General features: G+C 40.9%; 1 protein-coding gene across 12 annotated transcripts in view; it reads left to right on the top strand.

The window, feature by feature from the left end:
• The window catches only part of RAPGEF2 (Rap guanine nucleotide exchange factor 2), a 383,922-nt gene that overhangs the window by 303,241 nt on the left and 57,680 nt on the right, over positions 1 to 23,001 (top strand). For 11 of the 12 annotated variants that reach the window (XM_077477128.1, XM_077477135.1, XM_077477136.1 and 8 more), the window contains one exon: positions 19,713 to 19,844. In XM_077477128.1, the coding sequence (XP_077333254.1) occupies positions 19,713 to 19,844 (132 nt within the window). Of the gene's footprint in view, positions 1 to 2,808; positions 2,966 to 19,712; positions 19,845 to 23,001 lie in introns of those variants that run through there. The other variant, XM_077477140.1, reaches the window with a different exon arrangement.

Here is a 23,001-nt window from a genome sequence, read left to right on the forward strand (position 1 = left end):
TCTGTCACCATGTGCAACCCTCCTTTTCATCTGGCATAGAATTGTATTGTTCTTATAATAATTTAAAGCAGATTTCCAGAGTACCCCCACCCCCTCTTATATCAAATGGCAATAGTCCCCCACCCTCCCTTACATCACCCTCTTTACTTTGTGCTGCTGCCAGGAAGAAGCTGGTGGTGGTGCTGGGAAGCCGAAAGTGCAGGGTCTGGAGGAGGACCAGAGGAGGGCTGGAGTTAGCTGCTGGAGTCTGTTGAATGCTGACTTTAGAAGAGGCGGAAATAAGAAGGTGCTTCGGCTGCACAGAGAACAGAAGGAACGTGTAGGAGGAGTTTTGGTGTCCTCTCTGCTTCCAACGTGGAGAGACGAGCCTCTCAGTGGCTTCACAGAGAAGTGTAGGATCTAACGAAGGCGTTGTGTTCCCCTGTCTGCTGCCAACTGCTGAGATGAGGTGGGGACAGAGATGGGGAGGGCCACATGAAATGACCTGGCGGGCCTTGTGTTTGACACACATACTGTAAAAGCACCTCTATGTAAGTGTGTGTGTACATGCACATGTAGGCTTTTACAGGTGTATTAGAATAGGAACATTTACAGGCAAAAAATAAAATTCTCAAAGGCGTATTTAAGAGAGAAAAAAAATTCTGAACGTGCCTAAACGCATGTAAACACTAGACATGTCTAGGAGTGTGTGTGTTCATGCATTCCAAAGCCCAGAATAAATTATTTTTCTGACCAATGGAATTCATTAACACTTAAAAGCGTGACATGCATAAACGTGCCACTGTTTTGTCTTGTGGCACATCTGAAAAGATTGAACAATTTTGAGGTCAGCAGTATAATATATATACAAAAGCAGCAGTCTTGTGTGATCCCCAATATTATATAGCACTGTTCTGTAATATTGGGGAACACACCAGACTGCTGCTTTTGTATATATTATATTTTCTTGCTGATAAAATATTTGAAGAATGGGGATCACACAAGACTACTGCTTATATTTACTGCTGATATAGTCACACACTGGTCTGTCCGTCCCCATCTGTTCTCTTGTTCTTACCTTCTCAGCTCCACACTGTGTGGGACAGCCAGGGACTGCGGGCTCCCCTGCTCTGTTGTGGGTGGGACTGGAGGGGGGGGGACATCGCGCTGAGGCGCGCCGTGCTCCACACCTCATTGGCTGGAAGTGCCTGGCCCGGCACCTGTCCTGGCACACTGTTGGCAGGCATAGCCTAATCGCATTCGCGATCTGGATTGGCAGGGTCCGTTGGCGACAAACATCAATCAATCTGCGCACAGGCCAGGCAGCACAGATGACCGTGTGAGGCCTGCACACTTGCTCAGTGAGTAACAGACAGTCAGCACTATGCTGGCAGGCCTGGTAAACAACATGAATGATCCCATGGCACACAGTTTGAGAAACACTGGCCTAAACAGACCCCCTGTGTGCATAAGGCCTAATGGTGGGGAGTGGTAAACCCCAATCACTTGTATTCCTTTTAGGAAGGCACCTGGATAAGGAATAGGGATGAGCTCCGGCGTGTTTGCACATTCCACGTGCAGAGCCCACCAGGAAGTCGGCGCAGCGCTGCGCTAATAACAGACAGTGAGACATTGCCTGATCTATGCAGTCGGGGCAATGTCTCACTGCCTGTGATTAGCGCTGCGCCGACTTCCTGGTGGGCTCTGCACGTGGAGTGTGCGAACACACCGGAGCTCATCCATAATAAGGAGCATATTTGGCTGCCTCTATGTGAATAATGTAGTCAATATTTGCTGTATACTTGGAATCAATATTTCTAGATAATTATACACACAATAGATATTTACAGTAAGCAGTTCACATCCACATGCATCTCTAAATCAAAGTTCTAAAGGCTATATTTTCATTCTTTCTGACCTGAAAAGATTGATAAAAACACCAAAGTTGTGATCTGTGATTTCCAGCTCTCCTTTCTAATCCCTGCATGTCTATTCTGCTAGTATTCACCTACTGCAGAATGTTCTTTATTATGTGTTTGAGCCCACGTTCACATTGGGCGATTTGGCGTGCAATTTGACATGACTATTGCGGCGGCGCACCGATTCCCAAAAGTAGTTCCAGTACTACTTCTGGAGACTTGGGGGGTGGCGATTTGTATAGATATCTGTGCAGGAACACGCACAGATGTCTGTCAAATTGCCCCGGAAGAACAATTTCTAACCCGCAGTCAGTCTGAATCTAGGCTAAATCATCAGTTTGTTTAGGAGTTCTATTAGATCAGGGATGTGCAATTAGTGGACTTCATGCTGTCGAGGAACTACAAGTCCCATGAGGCATAGCAAGACTCTGACAGCCACAAGCATGACACCCAGAGGCAGAGGCATGATGGGACCTGTAGTTTTGCAACAGCTGGAGGTCCACTAATTGTATATCCCTGCATTAGATCATAACATGCCTAAGAAACACGACATATTTCCAGTATCTCTCTGCTGGAGAATGTTTTGTGTGAATTTGGAGCTTTGTCCACGGAGGGGGCGTATTTTCTGCACAGCTAAATATATATATATTGTAACTGGTTGGGATGTCAGGCTCATTGTTTGTAGTATGATGTTAGGCAGGTAAAACAAATATGGAGCAGAGTGTTTTCATGTGGAAATGACATCAGGTCTGGTAAGAGAAGGATCAAAGGTTGTGCAGAGTATTTGGTAAGGCTTCGTGCACACATACACCTTTGGCCTCATGTTGGATTCTGTTGCCTCAGGTTTATCATGTTTTATATATCGCACAGTAAGAGATGCAGTAATACATGTGAACCCAGGTGTCTGTCGTCGGTTGGAAGGTGTAAGAACACAAGTGGAATCTGAGAACAGGTTTTCTGTTGCTGGACTTCAATACCTGGAAGCCCCAGATATCTTTGATCACATTGCAGACATTCCATGCATGCCCTGCTGAAAACTGTGAATGCAGGACTTCTAACATCATTTGGTAACTATAATAACATTTGTGTACTATGAAGTGAAGCGGTTCTGTGCCAACAATCTGATTGGCATCTAGTTTGGTAATAATCCAAAGGTCAGGGCAAGTCTTCAAGTGTAAAATGTGTAGTGTGAGCGATTTGTCTATCGCGTATGACCAGAATTTAGCTTTCACTGCTTGATTTGTCCTGCATTTTGGTCTCCTAAAATGGTCTAATAGAAATATTGTCAGTCTATACAAGTAGAAGGGATAATGTATCCCCCTCCCTGTACTATGGGAAATTTTAATTTTTTTGTATTATTTAATATCTGCAGACAGAGCTCTTATTCAATACAACCATTTTTATTTAGTTTGATTATCCTCCTTATGCTACTGTTTTGGTTCCATATATCAAATGTGTGTTTTGTTGCTCAGCTATTTATTACATTAGGTAGTGTTTTATTAATTAATTCATTTTGATTTTCACATGAATTCCTCTAACATTTTGTAAGCCTTGGCTGCATTGTGTGAGAACAGTGACTGTCAACATACAGTGTCATAGATTGTTTTTGCTGCAGATTAGTAGACATTTTTGGGTGGGATGTTTTCCAACACTGCTGTCCAGTAACTATGATATCAGTCATAGCAGCTCCACAGAAGGGCTAGTTTATGTCTAATGCCTGGTACACACTAATAGTTTTTTTTTGGGAGGGGGGGGGGGGGGGTTGAACAAAAAAAAAAAACTGACAGCTCTGGTAGGGGCCACTGTACTAACGATCCAACGATAGTACAGCGATCTTCCCCATTGAGCTGTTGTCTTCTGACAGGGGGGCCCTCCCGCCAGAACACTCCGCTCAGCTGCTGGTTTTCCAGCATGATCGACCAGCTTCTGTCGGACTGACTGACATGCACACGGGCTGAATGTTGGCCAGTTTTTATTGAACCGGCCAATGTCTTCTGACATTCAGCCTATGTGTACAGAGCTTTAATGCCTTCCCCATTCATTACTGAATGTGGCTTGTAAACTGATAAGAAGCAGGCACCGCAAACACCTTGTAGAATCAATGAGAATGCAGGTCAGGAGGAGGTCAGAAGCATCAGTGCAAAAATAGAATTATCTCAAAAGAATCTCAAACTCTCTATGAACAGATTGTTAATGTCACCTGCATTGAAATTTTTAGACAGTACAGACAGCTATGATGTGACATAGGTCATAGTAAAATGACATAGTGTAGCTGCTGACTTTTAATATTAGGACACTTACCTGTCCTGGAGTCCAGCTATGTCGGCACCGCAGATGATGTTTCCATGGATGTCGGGTGCTGCCGTCACCATTGCCGGTGTGGTAACCTGGCAGTGAAGCCTTTCAGCTTCATGGCTGGGTCTCCACTGTGCATGTGCGAAGCGTGGCTGCACGCTCCTACTGGCCCAACCATAGGGGAAGGAGGAAGGGGCAGGACTTCTGACGTACCTCGTAGTGGCGAGGTCCAATGGAAGTGGGGACAGGGTACCTGTTTAAACCAGGTACCCACTCCACCCTACCCCCCCCAAAGGTGCCAAATGTGACATCGGGAGGGGGGGAGGGGAGAGATAAGCGGAAGTTCATCTTTTGGGTGGAATTTCACTTTAAAATGATGCAATGGTTCATTATCAGAGCTTGGCAAGACATATTTCCACACATTGTGAGTGTAATATTGGCCTAGAAATGAGAAAAAGTTCTTCCTGTACTGATGTGAAAGCCCATTGTTTTGTGTTTATAGTGACTGAATAACATGGTAAGCAGTTGTCCATCACCCAGTTTTGCATTTCCTGAACTGTGTTAGGAAGGTAAACATACATATTATACCAATGTGAGCCAACAATTAACCCTACGCTGTCATCGCTGGCTTCAAATGAATCGATTTAAGCCTATATGATATCGAGATGTTAAAGTCCGTCCATTTATGTTAAACCTGCACAAGGAATTTTGGATAACTGACTTTGACCATCTTGTATTTTCCCCAGATATATCATTATGCTTCCAAGTTTTATTTTTCTTAAACCAGATCTTCTAAAACAGCTAGTCCGATTGTTTTATCTTGATGCAATACTACTGGAGACCAGCAGGGAGGAATTTGTGAATCAAATGATAGCCCCAAAGTAAATAGGCTACAAATAAACTAGAACTCTACTTATTCTCTTCCCTGGAAGCTTTGCTAAATACATCTACAGAAAATATTTTTATTTTGGAAAAGATTTACTCTACTGTCTTCATTCTTCAAGTATATACCTGGATATGTGATTTTATAATTGTCCTCGGTTATGTTCTCAGAATAACGTTTGCCTAGAATGCTTTTCCTTTCCCCTTTGTGTAGGATAGTCGTGACTGGGCATATGTAATAAGTATAATTCATCATTTTTTTTTTTATTAAGAAACTATCTAATGACATACAAAGCTGGTGACCTATCACTCTAAATTATGCCTTTAAATAGGATCAATGGAAATGAGTTTGTTACGTGTAATTACATGTATTGACTTCTGCTGTTAAATCACTGAACCCTGCAACTGATGCGCTCTTTAATGTTTGCCTTTTATAGACAACGAATGAATATGCATCATAGAGGATGATAAATGGGCCCTATTTGTACACGTCTTTTAAGTGTCTCATTAGTCCCTAACTGCTAGTTACTGTTCTTACTGTGCATTAAGCATATAATAGGTATGAATATGAGTTACCCCGTTGGTAAGGTTTTCGTGAATTGTATAAACTCCTGGACAAGACAAAGAGAAACTATTGATGAAGATATTATAATCACACAACTTTAAAATGTTCATTTTGGGAGCAAATTAATGTTTTATATTTGAGTTATGCCTCTGAAATTTTGTAGAAAATGATAAAGCTCAGTTCTTCAAGCTGAACTCCAGGCATAAAACCTTTTATTGAAATCTATCCCTTAAATGCCACAAATGATATCTATCCAATTTGTTTGCACCAATTGCCCTTGCAAACTTCGATATTGTATAAGTAATGGTAGCATCATCTTTGGGCTACACATAGCCTTTGAGAGCAGAGCAGAGCTATGGTAGGGACTGAGCAGGTCTTCCCATTTAGATCTTGACTGTAGAAAACTACAGAGGGAGCAGACCCAAGACCAGTCATCCTGCACAAGGAGAGAGATCATCACTGACCGGTCTTTACTACAGGAAACACCAGCGCAGAAGTACAGATGTTTCATGCTGGATTGCTGCACATGTGAAGGAAATACAGATGTGATACAGATAAAGTCCTGTACACATGGGCCGAATATCGGGGGCCATCAGCCAGCTTCTGTCAAAGGTCTGGAGATCAACATCCGATCAGTACTCTCGGCCAATGGCTGAGAGTGCTGACTGGTGTGTTTTGGCAGGGGCGGTCCCCCTGTCAGAAGACAATAGCTCGGCAGGAGATATCGATTTACTAACATTGGGTAGTTAGTACAGCGGCTCCTCCCGAGTGCTTCATTTTTTTTTTTTCATTCAGTCCACTGGGTTGAATGGAAAAAACTGCTAGTGTGTACCAGGCTTTAGAGTCACATAACAATAAACTCACTTCTTGTATTCAGATATTTGCTTTCCCTTGAGTTCAGCTTTCAGAAAGAGTGTATATTCAGATTGTCAATCGCTCACTCATAGATAGCTTTAGATTGAAGCCAGTTAAATTACTCATATATTTTTTGAGTTTAGACAAATCCATGCCTACATGGGGGGGGGGGGGGGGGGGGGGGGGCATTTAATGCTCAAAAACAGTGGTTCAGTGCAAAAAAAGAAAAAAATTGGTTACATTTGATTGCATTTTAGATCAAGAGCAATCATTTCTCTGATGGAAACATCTATTTCATTTTACAGGATTTTTATAGCACCAACAGTTTGTGCAGTGCTTTACATTATAAAGGGAGACAATACAATTCAATACAAGAGGGTTATAAGGGCCCTGCTCCTGAGCATTTACAATCAAATCTGATAATTGAACCGCAACATTTCCTGCTGTTCGTTTCTCACAAACCCAATTCTTCTCTCAAGAATATTGTTATATTGCAAGATTGTATTGTTACCTTGTGTGGTCGCAATTATATTGTGCAGAATATGTTTGAAAGGAAATCTCCAATTGGCTTAAAATTACATATGGTTACCTATGGTTTTCCTCACTTCCCCATATATTCAAAATATAATGTTTGTTTACTCTAAGGGGAAAATAAAACAATTTCTCATGTTTAATTAGTGGCCCTACATGCTTTCGCTATTTAGGTTCATGACCTGTCCCATGCACCAATATCATTACATACAATGAGGGGGCAGTGCCCATTGGTGGTCTGCATTATACATGATGACTTTGAGTGTTCTGCCCACATTTCCTGGAGGACTCAATTACTGTCATAAGTCTCTAAAACCTGGTACACATCACTTTGTTTTGTGTTTTTTGGGGTTCAACGGAAAAAAAACAGACTTCTCCGGTCAGAGCCGATGTACTAACGATCCAACATTAGTATAGCAATCTCCCCCGCTGTTCTTTTGTGGGTGCGTGGGTACATGCAAGTCATTTCTCATGTAAAGAAGGCCTTACTCTCACTTCCTGACCTGCTAACGACATTTTACTGGACAACAAGAGAGAGCTACTTTCCAAACCATAACACAAAAAGAAAAAAAAAGTATTTTTCTTTAGGTAGTAGTAGAAGGATAATCTTTGACAGATGTTTATTTCTGTCTGTGTCCCTAATGCAGATTTTTCCTCACTTCCTGTGTGGTGATGTCCTTGTCAGCAGGACAGGAAGTGAGGGTAAATCTCTAGAAGTAATTTTCAGATTATAGAAAAAAACACGGAAAGTAGTTCTAAATCTTTCCTCAATCTATCCAAAATTAGAGAAAAAGTTTCTGGCTTAACACACATTTTAGGGAGATTGGATTTCAGCTTTATGATTAGCACAAATAAATACTCTTATTGGACACCTGGCTTGCTTGCAGTCAAGGATCTTCAGTTTTTTATTGCTTTTATAATTAAAGCACAAATCCGGACACAATAAAAAACACTTGAAATGGGCCCCCCTTTGCCTCCTTTGCCCCCCCCCCTCCTTTGCCCCTCCCCCCCTCCTTTGCCCCTCCCCTTTGCCTTCCCCTACCCTTCCCCCCCCCCCCCCTCACTACAAGAGTTGTCTAGGGGGGTAGCAGAAAAGGCTCTGTTACTTACCTGACTGCTCACCAAAGCTCCGGTCTGTGGGCAGGGGCTCAATGTTATCATGTACAGTACAGGGCTAATAACCCTGTATTGTATGTGTTGGAGTAGAGGTGACAATGCGACCGTGTCTGGGAGAAGCTTACCCAGGAGGTCTGTGGGAGGAAGGAAAAAGATAAGTAATAAAACCTTTTCTGCAATCCATTTTGCTTAATGAGTATCTAACCCGTGCATGCCTACTGCATACATTTTAGCCAAAACACCATTCCAAACGCTATCTTTAGATGGATATTTCCTCTATTTCCTAGCATGTGGTGTTAGACATATGCTTTACCTCTTAAAGTGTTACTAAATTCACAACAATAAAATCAGTCTTTATATGCAGTGAACATGCTGGTTATACTCACTGTGGAACCTAAGGGGTTAATCCTGTGCATTGTGTAAAAAAGCTGTTTTAGCCCTGTCTTCTCTGATCCCCCTCTTCTTCCCCAGTCCATCTCCTGATATGACAGAGCCTTTGGAGTCACTCTGCACATGCTCAGTTTGGTGCGTACTGCTAGTTTTAATTTTTTGGGGAGGGTGATCAGCATAAGGCCAATCAGCACTGTCCAGACAGAGGGTCAGGGGTCCTGCAGCCTCATAGGATAGTCAGAGGTGAACTAAAACTCCTACAAGCTTTAACCAGATGCTGATAGAAATCACAAGACTACTATATACTGCTGTTGAGAAAAGGTATTTAGCCATTTATACTTGGTAAAATTATTGTATTTCCATGCTCTGCATACTGTGGGAGACCAGATATAGTGAATGCAGGGTCCTGGGTTTAGTAACACTTTCATGGTTGGACTATTTCAAGAGAAATAACCTAAGCATTTTCCATAGAAAAATTTCTTTAGAATAATCTGACCATGTGCAAGCTTGCCTGAGATGATATATTGGCAAGTATGTACTGAGCACAAATACGGCATCATGGAAGAGAAGCCACTACTGGTATGGACTCGGTTGCTACCTCTAATTTTTGCTGCGTTATCTGTTGGGTTTCTCTGGATACAAAAAAATTTACATGCTTTCAGAGAATATTTAACTGTTAGGTATGCGACTAAAATGGAAAAACAACTGAGGAGCTAAAGGGTGCTCTATTTATTGGCAGTTGCAGACCTTCTTATGTATGTATAGCGATGGATGTATAATGTATGCTCAAAAGCTAGCTGATTCATAGAAAATATATTCAAATATGCAGCAATCATATATTTGTTTTATTGTCTTTTTAAACAGAAATGAATGGAAATTAAATTCAAGTCTCAACTTGGCACAGTGAGCCCTTGACATACGTTTGACAAGTTTTGAACTGTAGTCCCGAGTGTTTGCTTTGTTTGGCTTGGTTGCCTTTTGAATATTTATTAGCAAAACGGGTCTTCAATGGTTTAGGAATAAAACTGATGATCTAAAGTTTAGGTCATCAGTTTTAGTGCTCTTTCCTAGGTGTTCCCCAGCCTTTCTGTTAAGATGTGAATATTTGTTCAGTCTCCCCTAAAGTGTGTTAAACTCACTTGATCAATGTTCATTTCAGAGCCTCGCACACCCAGGTTCCTATTAAATAAAACAAACCCTGCAAGCTAATTGGAAGATACGCGGTCATTTTAAAATAAAATCATTAAAGAACTTGTGAAGGTAGAAATATGGGGGCTGACATTACTGGCTTGTTTGTAAAGTATAAGCGCTATGATTGTTCTGATACTTTGGGCCACGTTGTAGTTGAGATTTATGACCCTGCTTGCTTTCTCTGGTGATTGTCGCTAGCTACAGCGTGAAAGGGTTAATAAACCTGCAACAGTAAAATCAGTCTGCATATGCAGTAATGCATGCTTGTTATACTCATTGTGGAACCTAAGGGGTTAATCCTGCGCATAGTGTTTAAAGGCTGTTTGATCCTGTCTTCTCTTATCGTCGCCTTCTTTTACTGTCCCTTATCCATCTTCTGATAGTACAGAGCCTTGGAGGCAGTATCCATATGTTCAGTTTGATGCGTATTGCTAGAGAGGTTTTTTTTTTTTGGGGGGGGGGGGGGGGGGTGTGTATGTGATCAGCACATGGCCAATCGGCACTGTCCAGACAGAGGACCAGGGGTCATGCAGCCTCATAGGACAGTCAGAAGAGAATGAAAACTCCTTCTAAAAGCTTTAACCAGACACTCCTAGAAGTCACAAGACTGCTAATGAGAAAAGGTATTTAACAGTTTATATTTACTAAAATAATATACTGAATAGAGGGTCCTGGGGTTAGTAACACTTTAGTGCTCTGACTGACTACAATTCTCTGGTGTTCCATGTTAATCAGCAGCTATATTGGATAACGTGAGTAGTCTACTGGAGCTGGTAATTCAGTCACTAGCTCCCAATGCTGCAATAGTCAATAGTGACTGAACTACAAATCTTCTACATTTCCAATTACACTGATTTTACATGGACTGCTGGAAATTGCTGCTGCAGAAGCATTAATGTTACCAAGCATGTTACTCATCTAATACAAACATGGGATTCTATAACCTTGTTTTAGATGAGCCCCAAAGTAAGTGCAGTGCACATTAATAAAAATAAAAAACATCTGAACTGACGACTTTTGTTTTTATTTTTTTATTTCCTTTAATGTCGATGTATGCACATGTATGTGGATTTATCATTCTGTATGCATGATAGCATAATTCGGATTAATTCAGTAAAAAATATGTTTTAATTCCAGTGAGTTCAGTACTTTGCTTTTGCCATTTAGCGCAATATTGTTTGAAGCAACTGGCCTTTTCCTTTATTAAAAATCATTGGTGTCACTAAACTGCATTGCTTCCAGAAAACATTTTGGTCCGAGCATTGGATAGTGTAGTTTAGGATTCAGGTGAGTTGTCACCCAAACTGTCTTTTATAATGCGGGGTGAAAGCTTTGTGCCGAAGGTATATTTCTAAGCCCCTGTACACACGGTCGGAGATTTCAACAACCAAATCCGTCGGATTTTGTCCGTCGGATCTTGTCCGAAACTGTTGCATACACACGGTCGGACTAGGTTGTCGAAAAATCCGATCATTCAGAACGTGATGACGTAATTTCGTTACGATGGGACTACATTCAGGCTAGTAGCCAATAGCTTTGATGTAGGAATTTGATCTGAGCATGCGTGGCACTTGGTCCGATCAAAATTCTCTACACATGATCGGAGTATGTCCGATCGAACCAGTTGGTCGGGAAATATTTCCAACATGTTGGAAAATTGGGTCCGACGGAATCAGTCCGATGCATACCACACACAGTCGGATTATCCAACGACACGGTCCGATAGGACACATTCCGACCGATTCTCTGACCGTGTGTACAAGGGCTAAGAGACTGTGCAACTGCATATAGAATATCTCTAGCTTGCTGAATTGTTGGAAGCAATTTGGTGGGGGCAATATTTTTTAGTGGATGCTAGTTGAACCAGTCCTTTAAGCTTTCTAGTTATTGGTTTGAAGGAGGGTTGACTGAGACTACCAGAGTGCTGTAACATAATATCTCCATTACTTATACTGTATGTTTGCAATTGAAAACTCCATAGACTTCAGTGAATTTTTGCATCAAATGCACATGAAAAACGCATGTGCATGTTTTTGGTGTTTTTTTTCTGCATGACAACAGACACCTCCTGGATGCTGGACTCTTGGTGGGCTTTGGGAACACACAAAAGCTTTCTGATCTAATGGAAGTCTATGGCAGGCGTGGGTACTGTGTGCTGCACCTGTGCTATAGGGAAACCACAGCAGTGCAGTGTTAAAGGGGCCTTGAAAGCAAAGGGTGGACATATCAAGTATTGATTTGGTTTTGTTCTTTTATGGACTTTGCATTATTCTTCCTTTACAGCATATTTTCTAAGTGCCTACAACTTGTGCATAGTACTGTATATACTTATGTTAATTGGAAATTTGTAGAATTCTCCTTGTTTGACTATAAATTCAGTGTAGTAAATGTTTTCAAAGAGACATACTCCCAACACGCTGGAAAGATTGCTACCTAAACAAAGGTGCAAGGTGGGATTCAGTACACCTATACAACAATATTCCAAGCCTCATACATTCTAGTCTGGAAATTAACAAGCGGTAGGAGTGTGTTATAGAAACTTAAGTTACCTTTTTGTTAAAGATGTTGATAAACTAGCAAACTAAAAGCATAATTGAAAAAATTGTATGTGTATATCGGTGTTTTTGTCTATCCATGATATAGAACAGGGATATGCAATTAGTGGACCTCCTGCTGTTGCAGAACTACAATTCCCATGAGGCATAGCTTTACTCTGACAGCCACAAGCATGACACCCAGAGGCAGAGGCATGATGGGACTTGTAGTTTTGCAACAGCTGGAGGTCCGCTAATTGCATATCCCTGATATAGAAGATTGAGAACCCTCTTCTGTGAGGGTTTTCCATATTTTTTTTTTCAATACTACTGTAGTGTCTAAAGATACTGCTATCAGTGCCCTGAAACCAGTATGCATACTAGGAGCTCTGATTCTTGTGATCAATATGCTTGTTCTAATAGACAGCCTTATAACTAGAGTTGGCAAGATTTGTATTTGTTTCAGTACAGCCTGTCATTCATGATATATCGAGAAGGTGTTAATACTCTACACTAGCTTAGACCAATTGCAACCCTTCCCTACAGGTATTTAGTCTGCCAGGGGAATAATTTTGGCCATATATCAGAAGCATATTGTACCAGTTCTTTGCAGAATTGAAATATGGTCATAATTCCCATTTCGATATTGGCTGAAATTTTCGATCCTTTCACAGGATATTTATGGATGATTTCCACAAAGCAGTCGTTTTTGTTAAATCAGCCAACATTTCAACCACAACTCAGCTGCCGGATGGCTGAGACAGGCAAGAAATCCGGAGAACAAATAAGGGCCATTGTTTGTTACTGAGACTTTTCTCAGTATTTGCTGCATGGTAAACTTGTTTCCTTTCAACCTGTTTGCAGCTAAAGGACTCTAATGCTCACCCCCTTTTTGTGCCATTAACCTTTTCACCTTTTGCCAAGCTGCCAGAGCAACAGCTTGTTACAGTGTACAACCCCAATTCCAAAAAAGTTTGGACACTGTGTAAAATCTACATTAAAACAGATTGCAATGATTTGCAAATTTCATAAACCCACATTTTATTCACAATAGAAAATAGAAAACATATCAAATGTTTAAACTGAGAAAAATTTAAAATGTTTAGAAAAAAAATAAGATAATTTGGAAATTGATGGTTGGAACATGTCTCAAAACAGTTGGGACAGGACCATGTTTGCGTTGGTCTTGCATCCCCTCTTCTTTGAACCTGGTTGCCGCCACACACGCTGGACACCATCTGAACAAATTAAGTTTATCTTGGTCTCATCAGACCACAGGACATGGTTCCACTAATCCATGTCCTTGGTCTGCTTGTCTTCAGCAAACTGCAGGCTTTCTTGTGCATCATCTTTAGAAGGGGCTTCCTTCTGGGATAACAGCTATGCAGACCAATTTGATTTCAAAAAGATAACCTCTGGATATGACACGGAGCTTGTGCATTCAGCTTCTTTGGTCGACCATGGCGAGGCCTGTTCTAAATGGAACCTGTCCTGTTAAACCGCTGTATGGTCTTGGCCACCTTGCTGCAGCTCAGATTCAGGGTCTTGGCAATCTTGTAGCCTAGGCCATCTTTATGTAGAGCAACAATTCTTCTTTTCAGATCCTCAGAGAGTTCTTTGCCATGAGGTGCTATGTTGAACTTCCAGTGACCAGTATGAGAGAGTGAGAGTGATGACACCAAATTTAACACACTTGCTCCCCATTCACACCTGAGTAGAGGTGTACTCACTTTTGTTGCCAGTGGTTTAGACATTAATGGCTGCGTGTTGTTGTTTTGAGGGGACAGCAAATTTCCACTATTATACAAGGCTCGGTTTTTTTTTGTTTTGTTTTTTTATAAATAGCAAGCATGTTATACTTGCCTCCTCTGTGCAGTTGGTTTTTCACAGAGCAGCCCAGATCCTCTTCGCTGCTCCTAGTCCCTCCCTCTTTTGATTGCCCCTCAGCCAGCAGTTTGCTACAGGGGTCACCCGGAGCTGAGTCAGAGCTCCGTGTATCCATTCAGACATGAGGCCCCGACCTGGTCCCACCCCTCTCTCCCCTGATTGGCTGACTGAATTTGACAGCCGCGGGAGCCAGTAGCGCCGCTGCTCTGGCCTGCTACACACACAAGGTTTTTTTTATTCTTAATGCACAGACTGCATTAAGATAAAAAAACACTAAACAAAAAAAAAAAAAAAAAAAAAACACCTGCCTTTACAACTCCTTTAATCTTGAGGATGTGGTGCACATGGTTGCCAAAAAGAATGTCACATTTCGATTAGTCTGTACATAGACATTTTTAATTGCGGTTGTAATGCTAATCACATTTTTCTTTGATTTGCTTTCCAAATGTTTGGTATGAAAAAAAATCTAAAAATCTTGGCATGTTCTAAATGAATAAACAAAAGTGAGTATTTTTCCATGAGTTACTAGTGATGGATAAAATATGTGATTGTAGCTATGCGGACATTGCAAAGGTCTGTGTCAGAGATGCATACACTGAGTTTTTGGCTAAAGCTTGTTGCTTAATAATAATTGTATGCCCCTGTCCTCAAAGAGGTAATGGAGTTGCCAAGGACAGGTGATATGCTTTACTGGAACGTTTAATTATTCCGATGCTCTTTGAAGTAGACCTGCAGTTAAAACTGGCCATACATAGCATTATATTCCTTTGTAATGGTGAGATCTGCCTGCAGTAGCATTGTGCGTTGTCACTGCCTCTGTTTTCTACGTCATCCATGTTAATGCCTAGGCAATTGCAATGATATTACTGAACGCATAAAACTACCATCTGCAAAGATTCTCAGGTCGCTGTGTAACAGAGTAATGACATGTTTACCACAATTCTTTTTAAAGTGGAACTTTAGTCAGAAAATTTAATCCTGCTAGATCACTTCATGCTGGCCCCTTTTGCAGGTATAGTGATGTGAAACATTAAAACTAAGTGTCTATACTGTTTAAAATCCAGTAATATGCTGTTTCACCTTTCTCTGCACATGCTCAGTTGCTCTCCATTGTTAGGCACTGCCAGGTCTGCAGAGGCCGATCTGCTGACAACCTTAAAGCGGAATTAAACCGCTTCTGTTTGATCTGCAACTGCCAAGGTGCTGCATATGTGATCATTTGACACCAGCCATTACATTTTTTGGTTGAGGACACAAGCAAATATGACAGTTGTCAATCATGGCATTCCAGGCATGTAACAATTTTTTGAAACTGTTAAATCAATGGGTTTAGTTCCACTTTATGATTTACTGCTGCTCTGGGCTTCATTAAAATGGCAGCCTCCAGCAAGAGGAAACAGGAGCAATGCTGGGGGTCATTTGTCTAAGTGTCTTTGTTCGAGCACTAATGCACTGCCCAAAAAGAATTCTCTTGCCTTTGTGGCTTTGTGTGAGTAAAGAGATGAGATCGGGCATGTTATTTGGATACACTGTATTTATTAGCGTATAACACGCACCTTCATTTTAAGAGGGAAGTTTCAGGGAAAAAAAAAAGACATTTTAAATGAAGAACTGTGAAGCAAAATATGGGTCAATGCCCTTCTGCAGTCTCACAAGTGCCATATATGCAGCACCCACCATTGCCACGAATGCAGCACCCACCATTGCCACGAATGCAGCACCCACCATTGCCACGAATGCAGCACCCACCATTGCCCTGAATGCAGAACCCATCATTGCCCCGAATGCCGCTGTCCCCTGTAGCATAGAGTGTCCATCTTCTTCTGGGTATCGCTGCTCCGGCCACTCACAGCACAGGAGCAGCGATGATGTCACTCCCGCACATGGGAGCCGCCGCTAATGGCATATCGCCTGTAAGCCTTAATCCTCAAAATTGAAATGTATCACTCTGTTTAAAGAGGAAGTAAACCCTGATGGGTTTGCTTCTTCTTTGTCTCCCTGCAAAGGTAAAGCATAATGGACTATACTATGCATCGCATAGTAGGCCATTATGTGTCACTTACCTGACACAGGAGCCAGCAATGTCACCGCTGTCCCCTGTAGCACGGAGCGTCCATCTTCTTCTGGGTATCGCTGCTCCAGCCACTCACAGCGCTGGAGCAGCGATGACGTCACTCCTGCGCATGCGCACGGGAGCCGCCACTAAAGGCATATCGCCGCTAGCAGCGGCATGCTGCTAATAGCGATAGTGCGCCTGTGCGCCGCTGTCTACGGCGTATGCGTTTTTGTAAATATTTCCTAAACAGTGTAGGTTTAGGAGATATTTCTTGGACCTACAGTTAAGCCTTAATCTAGGCTTACCTGTACGTTAAAGTGGTTTGTAAGGGTTTACAACCACTTTAATGAATCTATATAATATTTTAGTTTCACTTTTTGATCTCATTTTTTTGAGATGCACCTGTAGCAGTTCTCAGAAATGGTAATATGTTGCAAACACTCATTTATTTTTTTGTAAAGTGAGCAAGAGCCAAGTAAATAAAAAATCCATATGCATCACATAGTATCCTCTCATTACACAATCATGTATGTTTGCCCTTACACCCCTGGTACCATCCATAGGTGTTCTGTCCGTTTCGAAGCCTTGACAGTTTTTATGGATGAGATGGTTGTTTTGATGATGATATATGTCTGACAATAGGCATTTGATATCTGAAGGAATCTCAAAGGAAATCTATCACAACACATAATACTTCTTTGTAACAAGACTCGCATGGAAGTTCCTCCTTTGGCCACTTACTAGCACATTCTTTCTATCAGTTCTGAGGGCAGAAATTGGCATGGTATGCTAGTCAATAAACCGAAAGCAGAGATGTTACAAAGAAAAATGATTCTGGGTGTCAGATTTAGGTGATTTATAATTTACAAATCTTTTCTGGGATACTACAGTGACTGGACATGTAAATAAATGCCTTTGGTCTCACGATTTCTCCTGAAGGAGAGAGGATCAGAAGGTTTCATCTCTGACCCTCCACTTCAGCTGAGATCACCTGTCCCAATGCCTAGGCATTTGTTCACATGAAATATGGGAACTTGGACTGGCATTTTTCCAAGACCCCTTAACATTGACTCCATTGCAGTGGAATGGACAACATGCTGTTATGTCACTTTAGCTTGGCTATCTGCAAGGAATCTTCAGCTCAGTACTGCCAATGCTCACAATCCTACCAATGGAAATGAATGCACACAAACCTGACATTTTATGTCACATGGTTTCTTCTTGGCTGATGTACTCTGTTATATACACTATTTAAAGTATAAACATATTGTTATAATCCATACATTTTATTGTATACAGTGTATAACATGTGCGTACATTGCAGTGAAAATATATGCACTCAGAATACAAGGTCACAAGTGTGTAATGAGGAAATGGCTGTAAAGTTTGTAGCTTGGATGTTTGTTTTTAAAATGGCCAGATTATTCCAGAAATTGTGCAAGCCTCGAGATCTCTGCCGGTGTAGTTTTCGTGGCTTACATTAGGGTAGACCGTACTGCCTTTCTATCTGCTCATGTCTGTACCCAGGAACGTCACAGTCTTTGTCAGTGCAGCTGTTCCACTTAATGCTGGTGAGTGAGGTAGGTTGGCAGGTGGGGGTGCTGCAGCCTGATGCGGAGAAGAAAGGGGAGAGGTGATTTAGCATGTTGAATACTACCTAATTATAGGCTTTTGGCACATTGTATAGAGCATTTCCTTTTCAATATCTGTATTATTATAATAACAACTTGCTTATGCCTACGGATAAAGAAGCAAACTGGTAATTGCCAGCGATTAGGTTCTGCTTATCTAAACATTCTTCCTTTTCATTGAGATGTTGTTTGTGGTACATGTGTATAGGTTACCTGCATTGTGAATAAGAATAAAAAAAAATAAAAAATAAAAAACATACCAGTGGATAGATAGCATTTTCTCTAACTGTGCTAAAAGGAATACAGCTGTTGTTCTTTCCATGAAACCATGGTAGTTTGCAGTACCCTATATTCATTTGCATAGTTTGTTTCCTGTGTATTGGACGTTAATCTAAATTACACAAATTCAGACAAACTAGTTAAATTAAAAAATGCATGAACAAATTACTGCATTCATTTTGTGCATAATAAAAAAAACAAAAAAATGTATATATATATACATATATACACACACACACACACACACACACGCGCACACGCACACGCACACGCAAAGTATGTCTGTCTATAGTTTTGTCATCTTCTTTAGGACCACAGCTATAAATCAGAGATGGTGCTTTGCTATTGTGCGGTAGCTTGATACTTTCTGTCTTGCCATGCTAGAGTTTCACTCCCTGGGGTCACTGCCTTTATTGAACGTGTACGTTTTCCTGAGTTTGATTCAGTACTTATTGGTTGTTGTGATTATATTCAGAGGTAGAGACTGATGTGAAAGGTTCAGTGTTCACTTTTAACTATGATGGAAATATCTGCATGAGTAAAATATTTGTTGCGTTAGATGTAAGGGTATTTTCATCTCGTCTGGCCAAAATCAGCGGGCGTAGATTACGATCATTTCTATAGCTGACTGTTCTCTTTCTGCAATAATACATTTTTCCTCTCAAATACTATATTTTCCACAGAAGTCTGTACATTTTTAATCCTAAAAGGAGAATCTTGTGGTTTGAAAAAAATGATTAAAGCGGTAGTAAACTGGCGATTTTCCTTTTTAACCTGCAGGGCAAAATATAATGTGCTAATATGCATCTCATACTAGCACATTATGTGAAACTAGCCTTACAAAAGAGTCCTTCCAGCGGCAAACTGTCACCGGTGACAGGGCTTCCATCTTCACCCGGTCTTCCTTTCCAGGGTGGCGGACTCCAGGTGTGTGAGTGGCCGGGGCCACGATGACGTCACTCCCACGCATGCACACTGGAGCTGCCGTTTAAAGCACAGGACTCTGAAAGAGCGGCCCAGTGACGTCACTGGACCGCATGTACAGTGAATATCTCCTAAACAGTGCACATTTAGGAGATATTTTTATTACCTATAGGTAAGCTTTATTATAGGCTTTCCTATAGGTAAAATTCATGTGTGGGAGTTCACGCCCACTTTAAGGTTTTAAAAATACAATGCGTAATACAGTTTAAAGATTTTGGTTTGCAGAAGCCTTATGGTTACGTATGGAATAGGGATTAAAGACAGCATTGTTTTGTATGTCTCCTATTTGCTTCCAGTAAATAACCGGGTTGTGTCACATATTTAATGTTGCATCTAAGTTGTCTAATTACTTCAGGAAGTACATCATCTATATTCCAGGTAGGGGAAAACACCATCTGTTGATTCATGCATTCCATTGTTCCTGGGGAACCCATGTCAAAATGTATTCTTTTCTGTATAGTAGCTAGCACAGACATTGGAATCCATCAGTCTTGCATGATAAATGCCTCAGACATTTTATTTTTATCATCACATGGGCAATACTGTAAGAACATATTATGTATTAAAATCCGCCAACCTCGACTTGTTTCTGATGATTGCCATTTTTTTTTCTTTTAGCTACCTGCTGATTTCACCAAACTTCATATCACAGACAGCCTACATCCACAGGTGACCCAGGTGTCCTCCAGTCATTCAGGATGTAGCATCACTAGCGATTCTGGGAGCAGCAGTTTGTCTGACATCTACCAGGTAAGATATGATATCACTTCTTCAGTGGTCTACAGAATTTGTGATGTTTCATTTGATGTGTGTATGCAAAGCATTATGAGGCCATTAAATGGAATCTGTGAGGGCAGCTGTCACCTCACATAGCTGAAGCTGTAATGAGCCTTGTGATCCTGTACAAGTCTGTTGTGCCCAATACATGTCGCATACCCATTTTACATCTTTACAGGGTACATTGTGAACAGCAACATATAAGTTACAAAGCTGCTGTGGGAATAAATGTGAATGCCCCCCCCCCCATTGTACAAGGCAGATGCCTATGTATGAGAAGTAACATTTTGCATACGGTTTACTCTTTCTAATATTACTTTCTGCATTTAATGATGTGCTTAAATGGTTTTATCCAATTCCAAGTTAGATGATTTGACACAACATTTGAATGAGGATTAGACAATTCAGTGCTACTGTGGATGAAGAGGGTAATAATAAGCACTTTCAGCATTTGGGGAAGTGCTTTTTATATTGGATCTTTTCCCTCTTTGAAATATCAATGCCACATGGGATGTCTTTGGCTGCAGATTATGCTCATTGGCTACATTACAAGATACATTGACAGTATCCAGTACAATTGTCACCCTGCACATTATTCCCAGGAAGCCATCCTCTGTTTATGGCCACCCTTAGTGCAGGCACAGTACTTGACTGGTAGTGATCATAAAGAAGAAAAGTGATTTGAGTTGTATATAATCAGAGAATCATTTATATTTTTCCTTCAAACTCCTTAGAGGGACATAAAGCTTTGTGTGTGAACTCTGTTCTCAAACATCTACAGTCTACCAAATTGTTGAATATTCTTAAAATAATTTAGAGAGGAAACATATAATTTTCTTTCGTTTTTGTGTGAAAAGCCAGCACTGTAAGTAGTCAAACTATATGTGGGGAATTGTTTGTTGCTTTTTAAAGGACCTCTTTGGTCTAAGTTGTACGAACAATGAGCTGTGACTTTCAGAGTATACCCTTCTGTGCTCTATATCGTCCACTGAAGATGGTTTTTTTTTTCAGTTTCATAAAGTTGGAGTCATGGGAAACACTTGGCAGGTGTCTAAAAGAAATTGCTGTGCATTAGCCAAGGTCCATTAGCTCTCTTGGCTAGGCAAGTGCTATCATTATCCCACCATTCACGCACATTTTAGCAAGCCCATCCTCCTCTACTCATGTTTTTTTTCACCCCCCCCCCCTTTTTGGGGGGGTAACTTATACCCCATATACAAAGAGAAAAAATGATTGGTCGTTCGGAGCAAAATCTAGCTCTGTTGTAAGAGTTTATTTTTGTACATAGTACATTCTTGTTATAAAGCAGTACCAGATAAATATGCAAAGGAAAAAAAAAACTCTACCTGTCCTCCCCCCTTTCTTTTCTTTTTACAACCCCATGTCCCAAAAAGTTGGGATGCTATGTAAAAGCTACATAAAAACAGAATGCAATTATTCTCATAAACTCATACATTGAGAAAATGTACCATTATAAGAAAAAAAAAATAAGGGTAATTTTGAAATTGATGGCAGCAACACATCTCAAAAAAGTTGGGATAGGACCATATTTACCACATTGTAGCATCCCCTCTTTATTTAACAACGCTCTGTAAACAGACAGAGTCTACAGACTGGTTGCTGGGGTTTTGGAAGAGGAATGTTGTCCCATTCTTGCCCGATATAGGATTCTAACTGCTTGATAGCCCTGGGTTGTATTTTTTGTTTCACGATGTGACCAATATATTTGATACCTGAAAGGTCTGGACTGCGGGTGGCCAGTTAAGCACCCGGACCATTATACTGTGAAGCCTTGTTGTCATAGATGCAGAATGTAATTTAGTATTGTCCTGCTGCAATATTCAAGGCCTTACCTTAAAAAGATATTGTCTGGGAATATATGCTGCTCCAAAACCTGGATATATTTTTCAGCATTGATGGGGCTTTCCCAGATGTGCAAGCTGCCCATTTCATATGCACTAATGTACCACAATGCTATCAGAGATGCAGGCTTTTGAACGGAGCACTGATAAGTCGGAAGTTCCCTCTTTTTAGTCACTCTAGTCCGGAGGGAGCGGAGGTCATGGTTGCCAAAAAATGTCAGATTTCTATTTGTTTAACCACAGAACAGTTTTCAACTTTGCAACAGACCATTTTAAATGAGCCTTGGCCCAGACGAGACTACATTGTTTCTGGATCATGTTTAGATATGGCTTCTTCTTTGCACGATAGAGCTTTTATTTGCATTTTTGGGTGGCATGGCAAACCGTGTTCACAGACTGATTTTTGGAAGTAGTAGTCCTGAACTAATGCAGTGATGTCCATCACGGAATCAGGCCTGTTTTTAATTCTTTACATACAGTATTGCGTTTCGGCCATGTCCTTTGTGCAGAGATTTTATGATGATATGTATTTAAAGTTTTGCCATTTTAGGTTGAGGAACAATATTCTGACATTGTTCCAATTTTAGACGCAGCTTTTCATAAATTGGAGAACCTCTACCTATATTTACTTCTGAGACGCGATTAACCTAATTAGTTGCAAAATGTTCTTCCAGCTCTTCCTTGTAAGTAAAAAATAACATTTTGTGCATCGCTCAAAAATTCATGATGATACAAATTCATTTATATACAATCTACTATATATTGTGAAATGACCACAAAAATAAAAACTGTGAAAAGTGATGTGAAATTCACACCCAAACTAAAGTCCGTGTTCCATCATATAGAGGTTTTTTAAACGGTGAATACAACAGTCTATGGATAAACAGTAAAGAAAGCTATATAGCCAGAAAGGGGATTCCACATGCTGTTGGAGTGAAGACACAGACAATGAAACCACCACCGGTTCATAAGGAGGCTTACCGGAGTAATGCCCCGTACACACGGCTTCTGTGGACACACAGAAAAACAAACCACAACTCTTCTATAATCACAATGTGGTCTGTACACTTGGGCACCGGGAAAGCATGAGCCATGGCTTTGAAAGCCTCCAAGTATTGAACTGCAACTGCGTGATCGGCTTCAGGACCATTTATACAACATACAATAAGATCACACCACCAATGTGGCCAGGCAATGGAATGACATACACCACAAAGATGTCTCCGGTCTAGTCATTCAGTTGAGAAAATTGTTTCACCAGTTAGAGG

The sequence above is a fragment of the Lithobates pipiens genome, unplaced genomic scaffold, assembly GCF_037356315.1.
Source record: "Lithobates pipiens isolate NorthernLeopardFrog02 unplaced genomic scaffold, aLitPip1_a1.2 Scaffold_13, whole genome shotgun sequence".
Lineage (NCBI taxonomy): Eukaryota > Metazoa > Chordata > Amphibia > Anura > Ranidae > Lithobates > Lithobates pipiens.